At 41.6% G+C, this 17,336-nt stretch overlaps 2 protein-coding genes and 1 long non-coding RNA gene across 12 annotated transcripts in view; 1 reads left to right on the plus strand and 2 right to left on the minus strand.

Annotated features, from left to right (window-relative positions):
- Abhd18 (abhydrolase domain containing 18) overlaps nucleotides 1–17,336 on the plus strand; it is a 67,044-nt gene that overhangs the window by 14,562 nt on the left and 35,146 nt on the right. For 5 of the 10 annotated variants that reach the window (NR_165084.1, NM_001377110.1, NM_026622.4 and 2 more), the window contains exon 1: nucleotides 8,603–8,787. The exons of 3 other annotated variants lie outside the window; for them this stretch is intronic. The gene's annotated coding sequence lies outside the window, so the exon portion shown is untranslated. Of the gene's footprint in view, nucleotides 1–8,602; nucleotides 8,788–17,336 lie in introns of those variants that run through there. 2 more of the 10 variants (XM_017319592.2, XM_006500779.3) reach the window with 2 other exon arrangements.
- On the minus strand, nucleotides 201–8,448 carry 6430590A07Rik (RIKEN cDNA 6430590A07 gene). The gene is made up of 3 exons (NR_166482.1): nucleotides 8,292–8,448; nucleotides 1,899–1,942; nucleotides 201–1,052 (listed from the first exon to the last, which is right to left on the minus strand). It is a non-coding gene; the product is annotated as an RIKEN cDNA 6430590A07 gene (long non-coding RNA).
- Nucleotides 14,540–16,845, minus strand: 1700034I23Rik (RIKEN cDNA 1700034I23 gene). The gene has a single exon (NM_028494.3). The coding sequence runs from the start codon at nucleotides 16,780–16,782 to the stop codon at nucleotides 16,228–16,230; it is 555 nt and encodes a 184-aa protein (NP_082770.1). The 5' UTR covers nucleotides 16,783–16,845; the 3' UTR covers nucleotides 14,540–16,227.

A 17,336-nucleotide genomic window follows, 5' to 3' on the forward strand; every position in this document is an offset into this window, starting at 1 on the left:
GGGGGAGCACCGAAAGTCCTCCCTATTGGACCAGATCTTTCTGCCTCATACTCCACAGCAGCCTCCTCCAAATCTTCCTCCTCCCCTGCTGATAATTCCGAATCCTCTGAGCTAGATAATTCTAACAACTCAAAGTCCTCAAGAGAAGGGTAAATTGACTTAATTTTCTGTTCTTTATCTTTTATACTATGTTTTGTATCTTTACATTTTGGCTTCTTTTCCTTTTCTCCTTTTATTTCTCATCCTTTACTTATTTTTCTGTGCGTGCCTTCTTTTTCATATCTCTCTGTTTCTGACATACTTTCCTGTTGCTCCTATAAAAGTCGCGGCGCTTCCTTAACAGCTAGCTCACATTTCATGTCCTGGATACAAGCCTTAATTAATTTCCATAACGGCCTTGTTCCTGCTTTTACTTTCCCGTCTGCTTCCTCTCTTGCTATATCTTTTCCCAACTTTTCCCAACTAAGAAGCGTCAGCACCCAATAGGGGCAAACCAAAGAGTGAGTCTGTCTATTTCTTTCAAAAACCCGCTCACTGTGCTTTCCGAAATCTTTAAACCTCTTTCTTTAAGCAAGGCTTGCACCGGCCCTACTAAGGGCATATACTGGCCAGTACCCATGATCGTCCTGGACTAAAGTGTTATCTACGTGAAATTATTCCCAGCAGATACACTCGTGCCCAGGGCAATGACAATTAAGGCAATGGCATAAAATCAAGGCAAGAAAGATAGCAAGCAGCACAACCCCAGCGACAATTATCGGATCTATTTCGTATGAAAGCATGCCTCTCAGAGACTCACATTAATTTCTTTATACTTACCAGTACCACCATTCCCCAGCTGAATTGTTCTGAATCCACACATTCGAATCCTTCTGAGCAGTCTGTCTTGCGGGAACACTTCATTAGCCACTCCTTCCCCGCGATATAGTTCTGAATCCTCCCTGTAGCAGGGGGTCTTCGCTCGTGCCTGAAGATGTCTCATCCCAGGTTTTGGCACCACTTCTTGTGCAAGCCCGATTCACCAGCAAAGCAGATGCCACACCAGGATCCTTCTGCACACATTTATTGAGAGAGCTTGATTGCAGAGGCGAAAAGACCCCCAAGCCCAGAACTGGTGCTGCTTATATAGGCCTAGGAGAGGCGTGTCTCACACCTGGATTGGTTATGCTTACTATCTCATTTGCATGTCTCACATCTGATTGGTTAACATACCTCATTTGCATGTCTCTCATCTGATTGGTTAATACTCAAAACCTCATCTTGGCAAAAAAACTCTACTGCATATGTACACATTGGGTGTCTACCCAAACTTACGTGTGGTGGCCAGTGGTAGCCAGCGCCACCCTGCAACGGCACATGTGGCTTCCCACACTACATCACTTTATGTAACAGACTTTCACATCCACACATTTTGGTATACTTTTGGGGGACCTGAAAACCAATCTCCCAGGAATATCAAGAGAGCCACATTGGCTATACTTTACACCAGCTTTCCTGAAAACCCAAATTAATTCCACAGGAAAACGTGAAACTATTCCTCAGAAATATGATCTGTACACTTTAAGAATCCACTTGTCTTCTTGAGCTGCTCTTCCCTCGGGAGGATGCAACAAGGTAGTGACTCAGGGACAACTGAGTAAGTTGGTAACCACAGCTTTACTCTGTCTGCTACTCTCCAGGCAGTTGTCTGCTTCTTGGCCCAGCACCCTTTCTGCTTCAAATGTTTCTGTCTGTACAATAAAGCATATGACCAACTTATACTGCCATTGAGTAATTATTACTCTAAGTTATTCTAAACAGATCAAACTACAAAATACTAAAGACACTCTTTAGACAACGCTCAATAATATTAGAGTTACCTCTACTATTAGTTCAAAAACAGAGTGAAGTGCACAAACCTTTTGAAGATATGGCCAGATGGACATTATCACAATAGAAAAACCTGCAAAGAGGCAGACATGTTTACTTGCATTATAACGATGTAATCACTATTGGAGCCATAGCTTTTGGAAATACAGCAAAGATTTTTTTAAGATATTCTAAACCTGACAATTTATATACACAATGCTTATTTTATCAAGCAGTAAAATGTTAGTTATCGGAATAATAATAAATTCTAATAACAAAATAGAAACAACGAGGTAATTATAGTCCCTGACTATGCTTGATCTAGCAAGGGCAAAGAATTTGTCTCTGTCCTCTCACAGCACACATGAGTGCAAGAAAGGCCACTTTGTCAGAGGGAAATTGTCTGTACTGTTTGAAAGAGCACTTCACTGCAAGGAAGCGAGGGAGCTGGAACACCATCTCAAGGGAAGTAATATGAACTAACTTACTTGAGGATGCCATACTTCAGAGGCAAAGTCCTGATTTCTGATAGGTTTCCCCACTCAATACTATAATGGAAAAACTCTTACACTATTTGTCAATGTTGCCCTTTTTTGTTTGTTTGTTTTACTTTTCTGTAGTGATAGGGGAACCTCAAATTCTAGGTAAGTACTCTACCACCCAGTTACAGCCCAGCACTATTGTCCATTCTAAATGTTAGGCAAATCTAGTCAGAAATTATGGAAGGCCTACTCTTAAATGTTTAGCTTTATTTCTGGGAATACTGGCCCAACTCTGTAATCTCAGCATTTGGGAGGATTTTCTTTTGGAGAAAGGGATTGGTTGATTTTTGGAGAAAGGGATTGGTTGATTTGTTTCTGTTACCACTATTATTTGTTAAGAAATGGTTCTATGCCAGGCTGGAGTCTAAATCCTCTTCCCTCAGTAAAGTTCTGTTATCATGATGTCTGTGGTCCCAGAATATTTTATAAAATAGACTGTGATGTTGTCAAATTTAATCATCATTGAAAAGCTTTCTTTTTTCAAATGTAACGACTTAGAATTGTCAGAAGGAGGCTGGTAGTAGCACATGCCTTTTGATCCCAGCACTCGAGAGGCAGAGGCACGTGATTCTCTGTGAGTTGTAGGGCAGCCTAGATCAAGTTCCAGAGCAGCCAGGGCTACACAGACAAACCCTATCTCAAACAAACCACCAAGAAATGGCAGGGAAGAAGAAACATGTTTAGATGTACTATTTGCCAAGGATATTTCATTACTGATATTTGTGTGTTTCGTTTTTATTATATTTACTCATGTTTTATTTTTTACATTTGTGTTTGAGTGCTGTAGCATGTATGTGGAGGTCAAAGGATAAACTGAGAGTCAGTTTTCTCTACCCAGTAGATCCAAGAATCAAAGTTAAGGTCATCAAGCTGAGGAGCAATCTCCTACAACCACTAAGCCATCTTTCCAGCCCCCATTACTGATACATTCTGAGTACTTAAAGCACTGAAGATATAATATAGTGACCTACACACAGACCTTTTAATCGTGATATAAAATATCTGAAAAAGATAAACATGTATTACAAAATCAACATACTTGAATTTAATGTATACCATTGCAGTTAATTACATACTGGGAAAAGCATGCATCATTGAATCTCAGAATATAGATTCTTGTATCAATTTAATACTTTGCTAGTATTATACTTTTAGAGACCCATTATTAATCTCTGATGATTAGAAATGAAACACATAATCACTCTATAAGAAGGATCAGGGTAGTAGTGGCACTAGCACTCAGGAAACAGAGGCAGGTGGAGCTCTGGGCTTCAGGGAGTTTCAGGACAGCCACAGCTACATAGTGAGACCCTAGTTAAAAGAAAAAAATCTTTCCTGGCCAAAAGGCAGTTACATGTTCAGTGGTATGTAGTGGATTCAGGATACCCGGGACTATAAAGTGAGAACTTGTCTCACAAAAGAAACAAAAACAAGCTTTTCTTGCCAAACCCATAATCCTAGCACTTAAGTAACTGAGGCATAACAGGTGTCTCAACATTAGACAAGGGGTCAGGAATTAAAGGTCATCTCTCGGGCTATATAGGAACTTCAAGGTAAGCCTGGGATCCAAGACACTCTGGGGAGAAAAAAAAAAAACGGTCAAGATGCTAAGAAGATGGCAAGCTCCTCACCAGCCTGGGATGAACAGACAGCAAGACTTTGCCTCTAGGTTTTTTTTTTTGTTTGTTTTTGTTTTTAAATTTACTTTTATGTGCATGAGTGTTTTGCCTTCATGTGTATCTGTGCACGACATTCAGTCTGACATTCTCCATCATGGGGACCTGGCAGCCTGCACTTCTCAGGGAATATATTAGCATTTCTCAGTATTAGTTATGTGACAGTCCTGTGACTAAGAAACAGTCCATGGAGCTAGATTGTGAGATAGCCCTTAGGTATACTGACCCAGACCTAGTAGTCAACTCTTACATGAGCAAACATAGGACCAGTAAAAGTTTGCTTTGTTTTGTGATACGGGACCTCTCTAGGTAGTCCTGCTGTCCTGGGAATCGATATGTTGACCAGGTTGACCTCAGACTTACAAAGATTTGCCTGCCTCTGCCTCCCAAGTGCTGGGACAGTTCTAAACTAGAGTTCAAAACAGGATGGAACCAACACAGGAACGGTAACTGGCTTGTATGAGTATGTATGTGTGTTCATTGCATTATTAGAGTGGATACAGAGTATAAATTGTATAATACTCCTTAATTGTTGTTTCTAATTATATTGGTGGAGTTGTGTAAGGGAAGTATTTGTTCTTGGAAAAGGCAGACTGCAATAACATATTCGTAATATCTGAAACTTACTTTACTTTAGCAATAGATGTGTGTGTGTATAAAGACATCTGACTTCTGGGGAAAAACTAATTGGAAAGATATTAGCATTAGGTAGATTATTTCAATCTTTGTATGTATTTGAAATCTTTTAAAGTAATAAATTTTTATTATGTTTTTTTTAATTTAGAAGGAATAACAGAATATGGATGTTGATTTACTGAATTAGCATACATTTTTTATTTTGATGACACACATGTTAGATGGCTGAGGCTGAGCTTTACAGACTTCTGCTTTACAGGGGTGTAAGAAGAAAAACTGAACCTGGGTGTCATGGCGCATGCCTTTCATCCCAGCACTTAGGTGGCAGAGACAGCAGGATCTCTGTAAGTTTGAAGGTACATAGTAGCTCCAGGCCAGCCAGGGATACATAGTTCTTGCACGCGTTTGCGACCGGCCAGGAAAGACGAGGCAAAGCTTTATTGCTTACTCAGGAGCAAGAGAGGAAGAGCGCGGCAGAGAGAGGCAGAGAGGAAGAGAGAGAGAGCAGAGGAAAAGATGAAGAGAAAGAGACGAAGAGGCGAAGAGAAGAAGAGGCGAAGAAGCGAAGAGAGGGAGTGCCAGAACCCTGTCCCTTTTAAGGAGAATTATCCTCCTCCTAGGACGTGTCACTCCCTGATTGGCTGCAGCCCATCGGCCCAGTTGTCGTCACGAGAAAGGCAGAGCACATGGCAGGAAAACTGCCCCTGCACATGTGCAGATTATTTACTACTTAGAACACAGCTGTCAGCGCCATCTTGTAATGGCAAATGTGAGTGCGGCTCCACACACATAGTGAGACCCTGTCTAAACAAGCAAGCAAACAAACAAACAAACAAACAAAAAATGCTGTACATCTTTCCAAGGGGATTTGTTTAACGTTTACCTTCTATCTACTAGTTCTGCTGTATCCTGGCATTCATTTTCCTGATGGAATTCTCTCTCAAGTAAAACCATGGTGTTCTAATATTTTGATAACCACAGCTCCAGATGGCAGAATGTTTAACAAATATATGACTTAAAATCCAAGAAAAATACATAATACACTGGCATGAACTGAACACCTGGGTAAAACAATATGATTCAGTGTGTGTTTTTGTACAGAGTCTGGGGCAGAGCAGCACTGCACTTTCAAAATTCGCTCTGGTCTCACTACAGAAAGGCAGAACAGTCAGACTCAGAACTGGAGAGCAAGAAGGGTGAGCATCTGGAGAGAGCAGTACTGAATATAACTGCAGACATATGACAGAAATAAAAGGTCTGCACTGTAAGACAAGCATACTAGCACCTGCCTATTACTGTTATTGCACTACGAAGGAGGGAAAGCAGGAAGACCCTAAGTTCAAGGCCAGCCTCTACCAGACTGAGCTGTGAGCCAGCCTGGGCTCCAAAGTGAGAACTTACTTGAAAGGAAGGAAGAAAGGAAGGGAGTGAGGGAAGAGAGGAGGGAGGTAGTGCAGACATGTAAGGACAGAGGGTGCAGTAATATTTCTTTTATTGACAAATACTGAAATAAGAATTTGAAGTGTCTGTAGTATTTCAAAAAAACCTAAGGTAAGGCTAGCAATCTATAATCTTTAGGTCAAATCCAGACACCACCAGTCTTTAGCTTGATAGATAAAACTGGTTTACAGGTGAATAGTTGTTACCAGATGACAAAAGACTAACTTCAAAGACCAAGTTTCTCCTCAATAGACCAACCTACTGACTAAACAATGCACTCATTTAGTATGATCTGCAGATTTTCTCTTCTAAGTATCTATGCTATCCATGACTTTGCCTTTGGGCCTGAACCAACAAACCTAAACTATACACCAATGGGTCTATTACAGAAAAAGTGTCGGCCTCTGCTCTATTAAATAAAATTCATAAAGGAAGTCAGTTGAGAGCACTAGACACTCAAGAAAAGAAGGATCTAAGCCAATTACATCAATAAATCCTGATTAGTCAATCTTGTTTGATAAGGGCTGCTGGCTTACTATACTGAACTTTGTACAGTAAAGTACAAGTGAGCAAACCCTGCAGTTAGTCATAACTAGGGAATCAACTTATGATTTTAAAAACAGAATACTTGTTGAATTGTTCTGAAAATGTTTCCTTTTAATTTTTAAAATGCTAAACACAGAACATAGAGTTCAATCTAATGAACTCTTCATGGACAGGAACATCTGTCCATCTTCACCTATAGATGAAGCCTAACACAATCACTTATTTAAAAGGGAGAGAAAAGTAAGAGAAAATGTGTTTAAGCTTATTTCAATCAAAATCATATTTCTATGGTTAGCTGTACATCTATGACTCAAGGATCCCACGCTCTTTCTGGAAAACACAGGCCTGACATGAAATACAACAGAAGAAAAGCAAGCAGCACAAAGAAGGCTAGGAAATGGAAATGCCACAGCCCTATGCATGTGACTAACAGGGAGCTCTAGCCTGGCAGAGCCTGTACATCAGAAGCACAAAATTACAGTAAGTAAAAATAACTTCAGGGTCCCGGCAAATAACAAGCCTGGAAGAAAAAAAGTTGTTGGCAGGAGTTGCAGGTAACATAAATGAGGGTTGCTGACAGATTTCAAAAGGGAGAAGAGGGATGGTCTCTTCTAGGCGTGGAATAGGCAGGACAACTACAGAGCTTAAGAACTCCAAAAGGATGGCTGCACAGCAAAAAGCAGGGCAGAAGCCAACAGCTTCGAAGGTCTCAACAGGCCTGGGGGATGCAGCTCTTTTAAAACAAATGTCAACACTGCTACTCATTTTAATCACCTCAAGATAAAATCAAGAAACATAAAATTGTAATCCATCCTCTGGCCTCTGTACAAACCATGATGCATGTGCCACCTGTTCCCCCTCAAAAGATGAACCTAATAAAACACACACTGCGCTTCAAACAAAAGACTCGATGAAATAATACTTACTGCTTCGTAAAGGTAAAAATACATATTGCTACAGTAAGACAAGCCCAACTTTTCTAAATTAGTGCTCATGAATAAGGATCAAAATGAGAATTACAAGGATGAAAATACTAATGAAACGCTTAAAGGTGTGTTTATTTTGGACCTGTGATACTGAGCAAAGTGTGAGTCATTTTAAGTGGGTTTATTTGCAAAATATGAAGAAGTTATTAGGTTAGGAAAAGTCTAACTCAAGTTTAGCTCTTGAGTGTCGGTTAAAACCACCATTTGGGGCTTTTGTGACAGTGGACAGCTACACAGGGTCAACAGAATGCAGTGTCTGCTGTAAAAGAGGCAGCTTAGGTTTTTTCATACAAAACAGGAAAAATAGTGAAGAAAAAGAAATTCTCAAGGAGGAAGGAATTACCATAACAGGATTCAGGCAGATGCTTAAGACACACAGCACAAGGGCTACAATGTGAAACTGCTGTGACCTTTGTGAAGCATCCCCCTGCCCAGCTTTGTTAGGTACACAAGTTCTCCAAGCACCAAGATTCTCCTCTATTCCCAAGTACACGCGATTATCCCGGAGCCTGTCCTAAGCAGCTCCGAAGGCGTTGCTGGGCATGCGCATGTGCAGCCGGGTTTCGGGTCCGGACAGTGGACTCACTGTTCCCAGCTAGTCCCACCCGCCTGCTCACCTGCTTTCCGGTGATCCCGGGCCCAAGAGGGGCTCCCGCTCAGCCTCACTTCCCAGGTTCGCCATAATTCCAGCTCTCGCTAGGCGGCGCGCTGCCCACTCTCGCGACACCTGCTCCTTCTCCAGGCCCGGAGCTGTCAAAACACTCCTATGAGTGCGCGTGCGCGCCGCGAGGCCGGAAGCGGACCGGCAGCCTAAGGGAAGTGTGAAGCGTGTGGGCCCTGCAGGAGGCGGTGGTGGCAAACAGAGAGCAGGCCGGAAGAGGTGGAGCAAGGCCAGAGCCGGCCTCTGGGGGCGTGTCCCGCGGACGCCACGCCCCGCCCCGAGGACGTCCTCCCTGTCAGGCTGGCTGGCAGCTCGCCTGCTGTTTTGTACCTGAGCAGATTCAGCTCTCTGCTGTCCGAGCTGAGGCGAAAGTCCGGTGCCTTAAGCGTGGAGAGCGGTGGTGGCCAGAGGCTTGGCGAGTTCCCCTTCAGGTGTGCCTCGGCGAGCGGCCTGTAAGTAACAGCCTCTGTCGTCTGCGTACGTGCAAGGCGACAGGAAGGCAGCGGTTCCCTGGTTCGAGGGAGGGCGTTGGGGACCCCTGTGGCCCAACCCTGCTGGCCATCAGCGCCTCACCTGAAAGGGACTGAGGATGAGGCTGATGGTAGGCAGCCGCTGTTATACCCCTGACTCCGCTCCTAAGAGACTTGGGGGTCGCGGCTGATGGCAGCCAGACACTGATGCCCCCACCGGCTCCTCACTTGAGGGGACTGAAGGTCGGGTCTGAGGAGGCTACAACCTCGCTGGTTCCGGGCCCCAGAACCTTAACTTTGCAAAAAGCCAGCCCCTAGGCAAAGCCTGCTTAGCTCCAACCCGCTGCTTTCAGCACCAGGAACATAAACACTCAACAGACTCAGATACTGTTGACTTCCTAGTCTCTGTCCCTGCCATTGGACTTGTCAGCTAATTGCTGCTAGAAGTCATCGTGTGTCTCCTAAAGTAATGTTTTCTTAACTCTAGATAAGATTGTCATGTGATTTCATTGGATCACATCTCTCCTAGGACACGGGTAAAGCAGATACTTATCTATCTGATCAAGACCTGAGGTCGAGATAAGTTACCTGGAATCTCTCAGAGTTGGGACCCAGTCTCAATTCTTGAACTCCTTGAGCGCTTAGCATTTGTCCTGCCTCAGGAGCTCTCTGTTGTGTGGTATTCCCATCTGCTCTCCTTTGATCTTTCATTTGTGATCATCTCATGTGCAGCCAATCAGGCATATTCTACTAGAGAACTGTTAAACTTGAAATGTCTTCTGTTAATTATCTTTGAATCCAATCCTGATTATTAGATACTTCATTGTATTCAGTCCTGCACATATATCTATAGTAACAGAAACAAGGAGATTCTCGTTATTGGTTCCAAGACTAAAGATGGGTAGAAAATAAAGTCCTTTTTTTAACCTCGATATTCTTCCTATGTTATGGTTGTCATTTCTAATCCCTGGACAGTGACACAATTTGAGACTCTTATATAATAGAGGAAGAAAATTTTAACTAGCATTCCATCAAGTAGAATGTGGTGTATGTTGAAAGAAATCTTATTCTTATTCAGGCCCTCTTTCATCCCTACAATGGTTTTCTAAAGAGGAGAGAGATTGACTCAAGTAGACAAAGAAGTGAAAGGCAGAGAGAATAGGAAGATGGCGGAGGGCTACAGAGCTAACCAACAGTAGCTTGAATTCAAGAAACAGGACTCCTCTGACAACAAAACCTGTGCTGTTTACCACCAGGTTTCCTGTAAACAGAATATCAAGAATATCTTCTCATATTTCCTAATATGAAAAGCAAAGCAAGTATTTAGTGTTTATTTAAATGAAATAATTTGTTGCTCTGTATTAGGCCAAGTATAGTTTTCTACTTTCCAGTTGAGGTGGCTCACTCAAGGTCACACAGCTAAGTGGGGAAACTCGGGTCTTTCCATTACTGTCTCCAAGTGATGACTTCAGACAACAAAAACATATTTGGTGAGTACACAGACAAGTCCTAAAGTCTAAATAAATTCAGAAACATATCAAAGGTAGCAATCAAAGCAACATGGGGGAGGACAACAGTGGTTTTTGTTTGTTTTGTTTTGTTTTATATTTTTGTTTGTTTTTAAATAGTACACCAAGAAAAAAGAGCCAAAGTTGAAGAGATTAAACCTTTCCAAATGTATTACCCAAAAATTGGGGACTTGTTGGCTATTTGTCCCCCCACTCTACCCCCTTTTCTCTTTTGGTAATGCTAGGGATTCAACTAAGCCTTTCAAGTGCTTAACAGGAAAGTTATCAACTGAGCTATACATCCAACCCCATGTTGGGTTTTCGTCAATGATTTTTTAGAATAGTTACATATTTCCTACTTATTTTCCTACTCTTCTTCAGTATAAAAGCAATTAAATCAGTAGCCTAAGGATAGCTGGTGTGTGTGTGTGTGTATGTGTGAGAGAGAAAGAAACAGGGAGAGAGAGAGAGAGAGAGAGAGTGCTAGAGAGATTTTAATGTGTGACATGGGCTGGAGAAGATGATCCAGACCTTAAAAGCACTTATGGCTCTTGCAGAGGATCAAAATTCAATTTCCATATGGTAACTCGTCATCTAATTCTGAGGAATCTAATGCCCTCTTTAGACCTCAATAAGCACTAGGAACATGCATGCATACATACACGCAGGCAAATATACATTTAAAAAATGAAAATTATGTCTCTTGCGGGGGCAAGAGGGAAGTTGGCACACATGGTAGATTAAAAAATATTACATTTTTACAATCTATTTTGCAGTACACATACGCTACAGAGGATACGAGGAGGTCAGAGGACAGATTGCAGAAATGGGTTTCTCACCACAATGACAATTTTGAAATTTACTTATGCCTTTGAGATCACATACATAAAAGTCTAGGAAGAGCCAGGCAGTGGTGGCACACTTGCGAAGCAGAGGTAGGCTACTCTCTATGACTTGAAGGCAAGCCAGGACTACACAGAGAATCCCAGTCTCAAAAACAAACAAACAAACAAACAAAAGTCTAGCAAGAAAAAGTAATGTTTGTTTAAATACTTAGATATCAAAGTAATAGGAGATTAAAAAGTACTAGATGGAGTAATATTAGTAGATTGTGAGTGCCATGCTAGCAATAAAACTCATTTCTAGGAAAGACATTCTATTCCTTGGCACTGTGATGGCACTTCTATTTTTGTTCCACTTTGTTTCTTCTCTGCACACTTGCTATTTAAAAACACAGATGGCCGTTGTATCCATTGGTACTTCAAAAGGGGCTGGTATTTCTGCAGGATCTCACTGGTGTCTTGCTTGACCTGAGGGCTTTTAGTGCCTGGAATAGCTCCAGATGGCACTTTAATGTAAACTGATGTCTTTATCCCAACTCAGAAGATTCATAGTTCTGGATATCCTGATCATAGCCAGCTCTGCCTAGAAAGACTTTTTTTTAGAGGATGTGGAAATGGCTCAATAAGTAAGAGCACTTTTTATACAAGCAGGAGGATCTGAGTCGAAGGAACCAACACTTTTGTAAAAAGACTGGTCACTGATACTTGTGTCTATGACCCTACTACCATGCGAGTGATGTATATAACTGTCATGTAAACCTACATACATGCAGCATACACACATACACAAATACACTATAAAAAGAAAGAACTATATCATTTAGACATTCAGAAATCATTTTATACTGCTCTGAGACTGAAATTGGATTTTAGCATATCTGTATAATACCAAATTTCAAAACCAAATACATAATAAGCCCTATATGTGTTTGATTTGTTATCTCTGTTTTTTACCTGTGAGATACTTGATAGTAGGTAAATATAGCAAGGAAATATGCTACCTCTAGGCTTGAAGTGGTCTATTACATAGAAAAGCAAAGTGATGTGGGAAATTTTGCAGTGCTGGGTTAAATAACAAAGGAGTGGACAATTTGGTATGTAATGAATATTGTTCATTGCAAAATAATTGAAATTTCATTGTCATTAGGTACTTTATTACACATGCAGAAATTAATATACTTTTTAAAAAGTGCTCTGGGCATGTTGGCATTTGCCTTTAATCCTAGCACACATGGGCCAAAGATAGATCTCTGCGAGTTTCAGTGCAGAATGGTCTACATAGTGAGTTCCAGGACAGCCAGGGCTATGTAGAAATATTTGCCTGAAGAACCAAAAAAGAAAATAGCTTGCAATAGCTCTTGACTAGTACACTGTTTCTTGTTGAAGATTATTTGGGTTTTGTTTGTTTTCTTACATATAATTGACTTAGTGTCATGATACGTGATATTCCAAAGGTGAATGTAGATCCTAGTATACTTGAGGAAGACAAGACCTTTATTATAGTATGCAACTGCTCTGCAATTTAATAAGTAAATACATACAAAAATATGAGTAATAAGTTTATGAACCATCACAGAAAGATCTAAGTAGTAAAATAATTTAAATCAATGTTAGCTTCCTGTCTCTGTGACAAAATACCTCAAAAAACAACCTAAACTGAAAAACACATTAAACACTTTTCTATTGTAATAGAAACACCATGACCAAGGCAACTTCTAGAAGTTTATTTGGAGGGTCTAGTTTCAGAAGGTGAGTCAGTGACCATTGTGGTGAGAATGTGGCAGCAGGTAGGTATGGTGCTGGGGCAGTACCTAAGAGCTCACATTCTGATCAACAATTATGAGTCAAAGAAAACTAACTGGGGATGGTGTTTGGAACCCCACAGCCCACCCCCAGTGACACCTCCAACAAGGCTATGCATGCCCCTAATCTTCCCAATAGTTCTACCAACTATGAACCAAGTATTCAAATATATGAGCCTATTGGGCCATTCTCATTCAAACTACCAGGAAAAGGTTATCTGAGCTCATTGTTTCCGAGTTAGTGTTCATTTGATGGCTTTGCTGTTAGACCTGTAGCAAGGAAGAACATCATGACATGGAACTTATGGCAGAGAGCCTCCTTTCCAGTCATGGACTGGGAAGGAGAGAGATAAAAAGACAGAGTAGAAAGGGACCCAGGCTCTTGATATACCTCAAGCACACATACCCAGGAACTAAACCATTTCATAAGGTTGTACCACTTCCCTGTACACTGAGCAGCAAATCTTTAGAATACTCAGAGAACATTTCAGATCCAAACCATAACTGTTCGTCATTTAGAATTGTATTTCTGTAAAATGTATCTCCATCCTACCCCATATATCCAAAGACCCGAGCTCATTTGGGAGTATGAAACATTTTTAACTTGTGTGTTTTTGTATATAAACACATGTTGTGGTGTGCAAGTGGAGGCCAAAAGACAATTTACAGAAGTCAGTTCTCTCCTTCCAAACATGTATGTCCTAGGGATCAAAGAAGTATCAGTCATGGTGCCAATACTTTTAATTACTGAGCCTTCTCACCAGCCGTAGATTTCTGTTAACAGGGTAAAGGATACACTGAGTTAAGTGATTCTGGGGATCCATCCCATAGTCAGCCACCAAACCCAGACACTATTGCATATGCCAGCAAGATTTTGCTGAAAGGGCCCTGATATAGCTGTCTCATGTGAGGCTATGCCAGTGCCTGGCAAATACAGAAGTGGATGCTCACAATCAGCTATTGGATGGATCACAGGGCCCCCAGTGGAGGAGCTAGAGAAAGTACCCAAGGAGCTGAAGGGGTCTGCAACCCTATAGGTGGAACAACAATATGAACTATCCAGTACCCCCAGAGCTCGTGTCTCTAGCTGCATATGTAGCAGAAGATGTCCTAGTCGGCCATCATTGGGAAGAGAGCCCCCTTGGTCTTGCAAACTTTATATGCCCCAATACGGGGGAATGCCAGGGCGAAGAAGTGGGAGAGGGTAGGTAGGAGAGCAGGGTGGGGGGAGGGTATAGGGAACTTTTGGGATGGCATTTGAAATGTAAATGAAGAAAATATGTAATAAAAAATTAAAATGTTTTTAAAAGTTCAATTTTGTATACATTAATATATCATTAATCCCAGCACTCAGGGGGCAGATTACTGTGAGTTCCCAGGCCACCTAGGGCTAGATGGTAAGACCCTATCTAAAAGGAAAAAGAAAAATAATTGTTTCAGTAGAAAATGTATATAGTGGAGATATGGAGATGAGAACATTTTAAAAAGATCTTCCAGTTGCATGAGTAGAGGTAATGATTGGAAGTTTATGGTCAGCCGTAATTACGAGATCCTGTTTCAAAAAGAAAACCATAAAAGCCAATTTCCGTTTACCATTTCTTTAATAACTGAAATACAAAGTGCTAATTGACAAATTTACTCTGCAGGGAAGTGTTAGTTTTAAGTAACAGTTTTAAGTGAATTGGAAGAATATATATATGATTTAAACAAACTGCAAAGAGCCAGTTGGCTTATAAATAAGTGGTTCCTTAGGTCTATGAAGTCTGTGGTTTTAGTATGGTTTTTTGTTATTTTGAATTTGTGTGGGTCCTTTTTTCCCCTACTGGTGGAAATATGAAGATTTATACCTGGTAATAAAGTGTAAATCTATACTCAAAGGCTGAGAAGTACAGTTAGTTTCTTCTTCCCATGTAGTATATAGCTTCCAAGGTTGTTCTTAGTGTCATTGTGTTCTGGCGCTGACAGTGTTGAGTTTGGGCAGGCGCCATGATTTTTCTTTCTAATCAACATAAAATGGAAACATTGATTACATTTACCCACTTGCCCTTTCTGCAGAGGTGTTGGACTCCCAGGGGGTAGTCTTTTTCTCTTTCTCTTTCTCTCTCTCTCCACCTGGCCATGAAGAAAAGAAGTCTGTAGTTTTTTTACTTATATGGAGAGCACAGTCAGTGTGAAATGAAGAACTTCGGATAGCATCCCAGTGCTGAGCTTGTCCTTTGCTGACAAAGGACCAAATATGAATAACTCCTGTAGTTGCATGTATATAAATTGTACCCCAAACCTATGAGCCCGAAAGCAGATTCTTCTCCACTGAAGCTTCTAGAAGAAAATTTCACCCAGCTGATATTTGATTGAAGAAGATGAGGTCCTGATGCAGGAAACCAAACTATGTAGGTTCTTGCAACTTATTCCTGAAGGAAAAGGCAAATGAGAATGTTGAGAAGGGGCAAAGTAGACTCAGCGATGTGTTCTTCAGTTATTTTTTAAGGTCCTGGGGCAGTTGTTCCTGGTGGCTTGGGCCTGTAATCCCACCTCTTCAGGAAGCTGATACAGGAGGATGTCAGTACTAGGCCAGCCTGAGCAATTTAGTAGGATCTTCTCTCAAAATATAAAGAACCCAAAAAGCTAAGAGTATAGCTTTGGAGTAGCCGTTGCCTAGTATGAGCAAGGCCCTAGGCGCACCCCAACCACCCCCCTAAAAAGGGACCCAAGAAATAGGTCGTAGTATTTATGTTATGGCCGTTTTTGAAGTGACATACTTCTGAGTTCTTAACTAAGATAACTACTATCATTATATTACTGGGATAGCTGTCAAGAAGAAAAGAAGGCATCAATCAGTTTACTTGTAAAATTCTGTAAGGAGACTGTCCCCCTAAAATAGCTGGCTAGTGCATGGTACTCCCAAAACTGGGTTTTCTTTCTTCCCGTGCTCAAAGACAGATATATTCAGTTCCTTCCCATGAAGAGCATAGTAAGGTAATTGTGCATCCCTCTTCGAGCTCAACTGTAAGGGACCGATCTTAAAACATGTTTTAGGACAGATTTTACATACGGGAAAAGGACCATTCTTGTTGGCCTCCAGATGGAAAACATGCTTCCCACTTTGCTTGTCAAGGCCATGGGAGAGCCTGTGTAAATTTGCATGGGCAAGATGCCTATGGAATCGGTTCAGATTTACAACAGAGAGGAGGGCCTGAAGAGGAAGAAGAGTCTGGAGTTTCCTACGATGGAGTGTTGAGGCTGGTGAACAGTGGAAGTGAAGCGATACCCTTAGGATGCCATACCGAGCAGAAAGCCTCCAAAAAATCCTCCAGTTACTAAAACATTCTTCTTCACAAAGCACACCACCTCCTCAGCTTTGCTCTTGACTTCAGTTGGTATTTGGGCGCTCTTCCGAATTGTCAGCTGCTCCTTGGCCTTTTTCATGTCCTTCTCTACTCGACTCCAGTCAACTTTGATGTAGCCAGTGTGGTTTGCAAGCTGGAGGAGAAAAAAGCCCCCTCCCACTGCTGTGGCAGCCAGCTTTCCAACTTTCTGGAATATGAAGCCAGTGCACCAGCCAGTGACACCTCCAATAAGGAGCTGGGTTGCCACACTGTACTTCTCACCTGCAGACCGACTCTCCTGCCCGAAAAGCTTGCGCCACCAAGGCTGTTTTTTGGCAAATTCTGTAAGATCCAGTGCCTCGTAAGCATCAAAATGCCCTTGACTGGCCGAGGCCATCCTTATAATGTGGTTGTGAGAGGGGAAATGATGAGGGTCCGTAAAGGAGGAGATAGAGCGTGCCACAGTTGCGGTTGTGGTGGTGGATGTGTTCGTTGTCATGGCCGGCTGGCTTTTCGCACGTGGGAAAAAGATGTGTCCATTCCCACGGCCGCGGTGGAAGAGGGCTGGTAGAGCGCGCGCCTCAGCTTTCCCCTAGCTCTAACTGCGTCACAAAGCCACCTTGGCCTTTATCAAGTACTTGAGTGTCCTAGGCAGGCTAAAATTGACCCAGCAGTCTTTGTGTGTAATACTGGGAAAGCAAAATATATTATAAATAGTGGTTGGAAGAAATGGTGGATTTTGCAAAAGAAAATGGATGTCAACTGAATACTTAAACAAGAGATTTGTTAAATACAACCCATATTTTCAGAAGTGAAGTTCAAGGTATTACCATGAAGTTTGTTTTATACATTTAGGCTGGATGCATTTTATAGGAAATTTAAATGACCGATTTCACATTAGAAGTGTTGCTTCTTTCCATTTCACAACAGAGACACTCTTTAAAGATATAAATTTACTTGGGATTATGCAGGTGATTACAATCCGGGATGTATGTACTGTGATAGATACATCTAAGGAGACTGAGACAAGTGAAAACATTTTTTTTTTATTTA

The sequence above is a fragment of the Mus musculus genome, chromosome 3 (genome assembly GCF_000001635.26).
Source record: "Mus musculus strain C57BL/6J chromosome 3, GRCm38.p6 C57BL/6J".
In the NCBI taxonomy this organism is placed as follows: domain Eukaryota; kingdom Metazoa; phylum Chordata; class Mammalia; order Rodentia; family Muridae; genus Mus; species Mus musculus.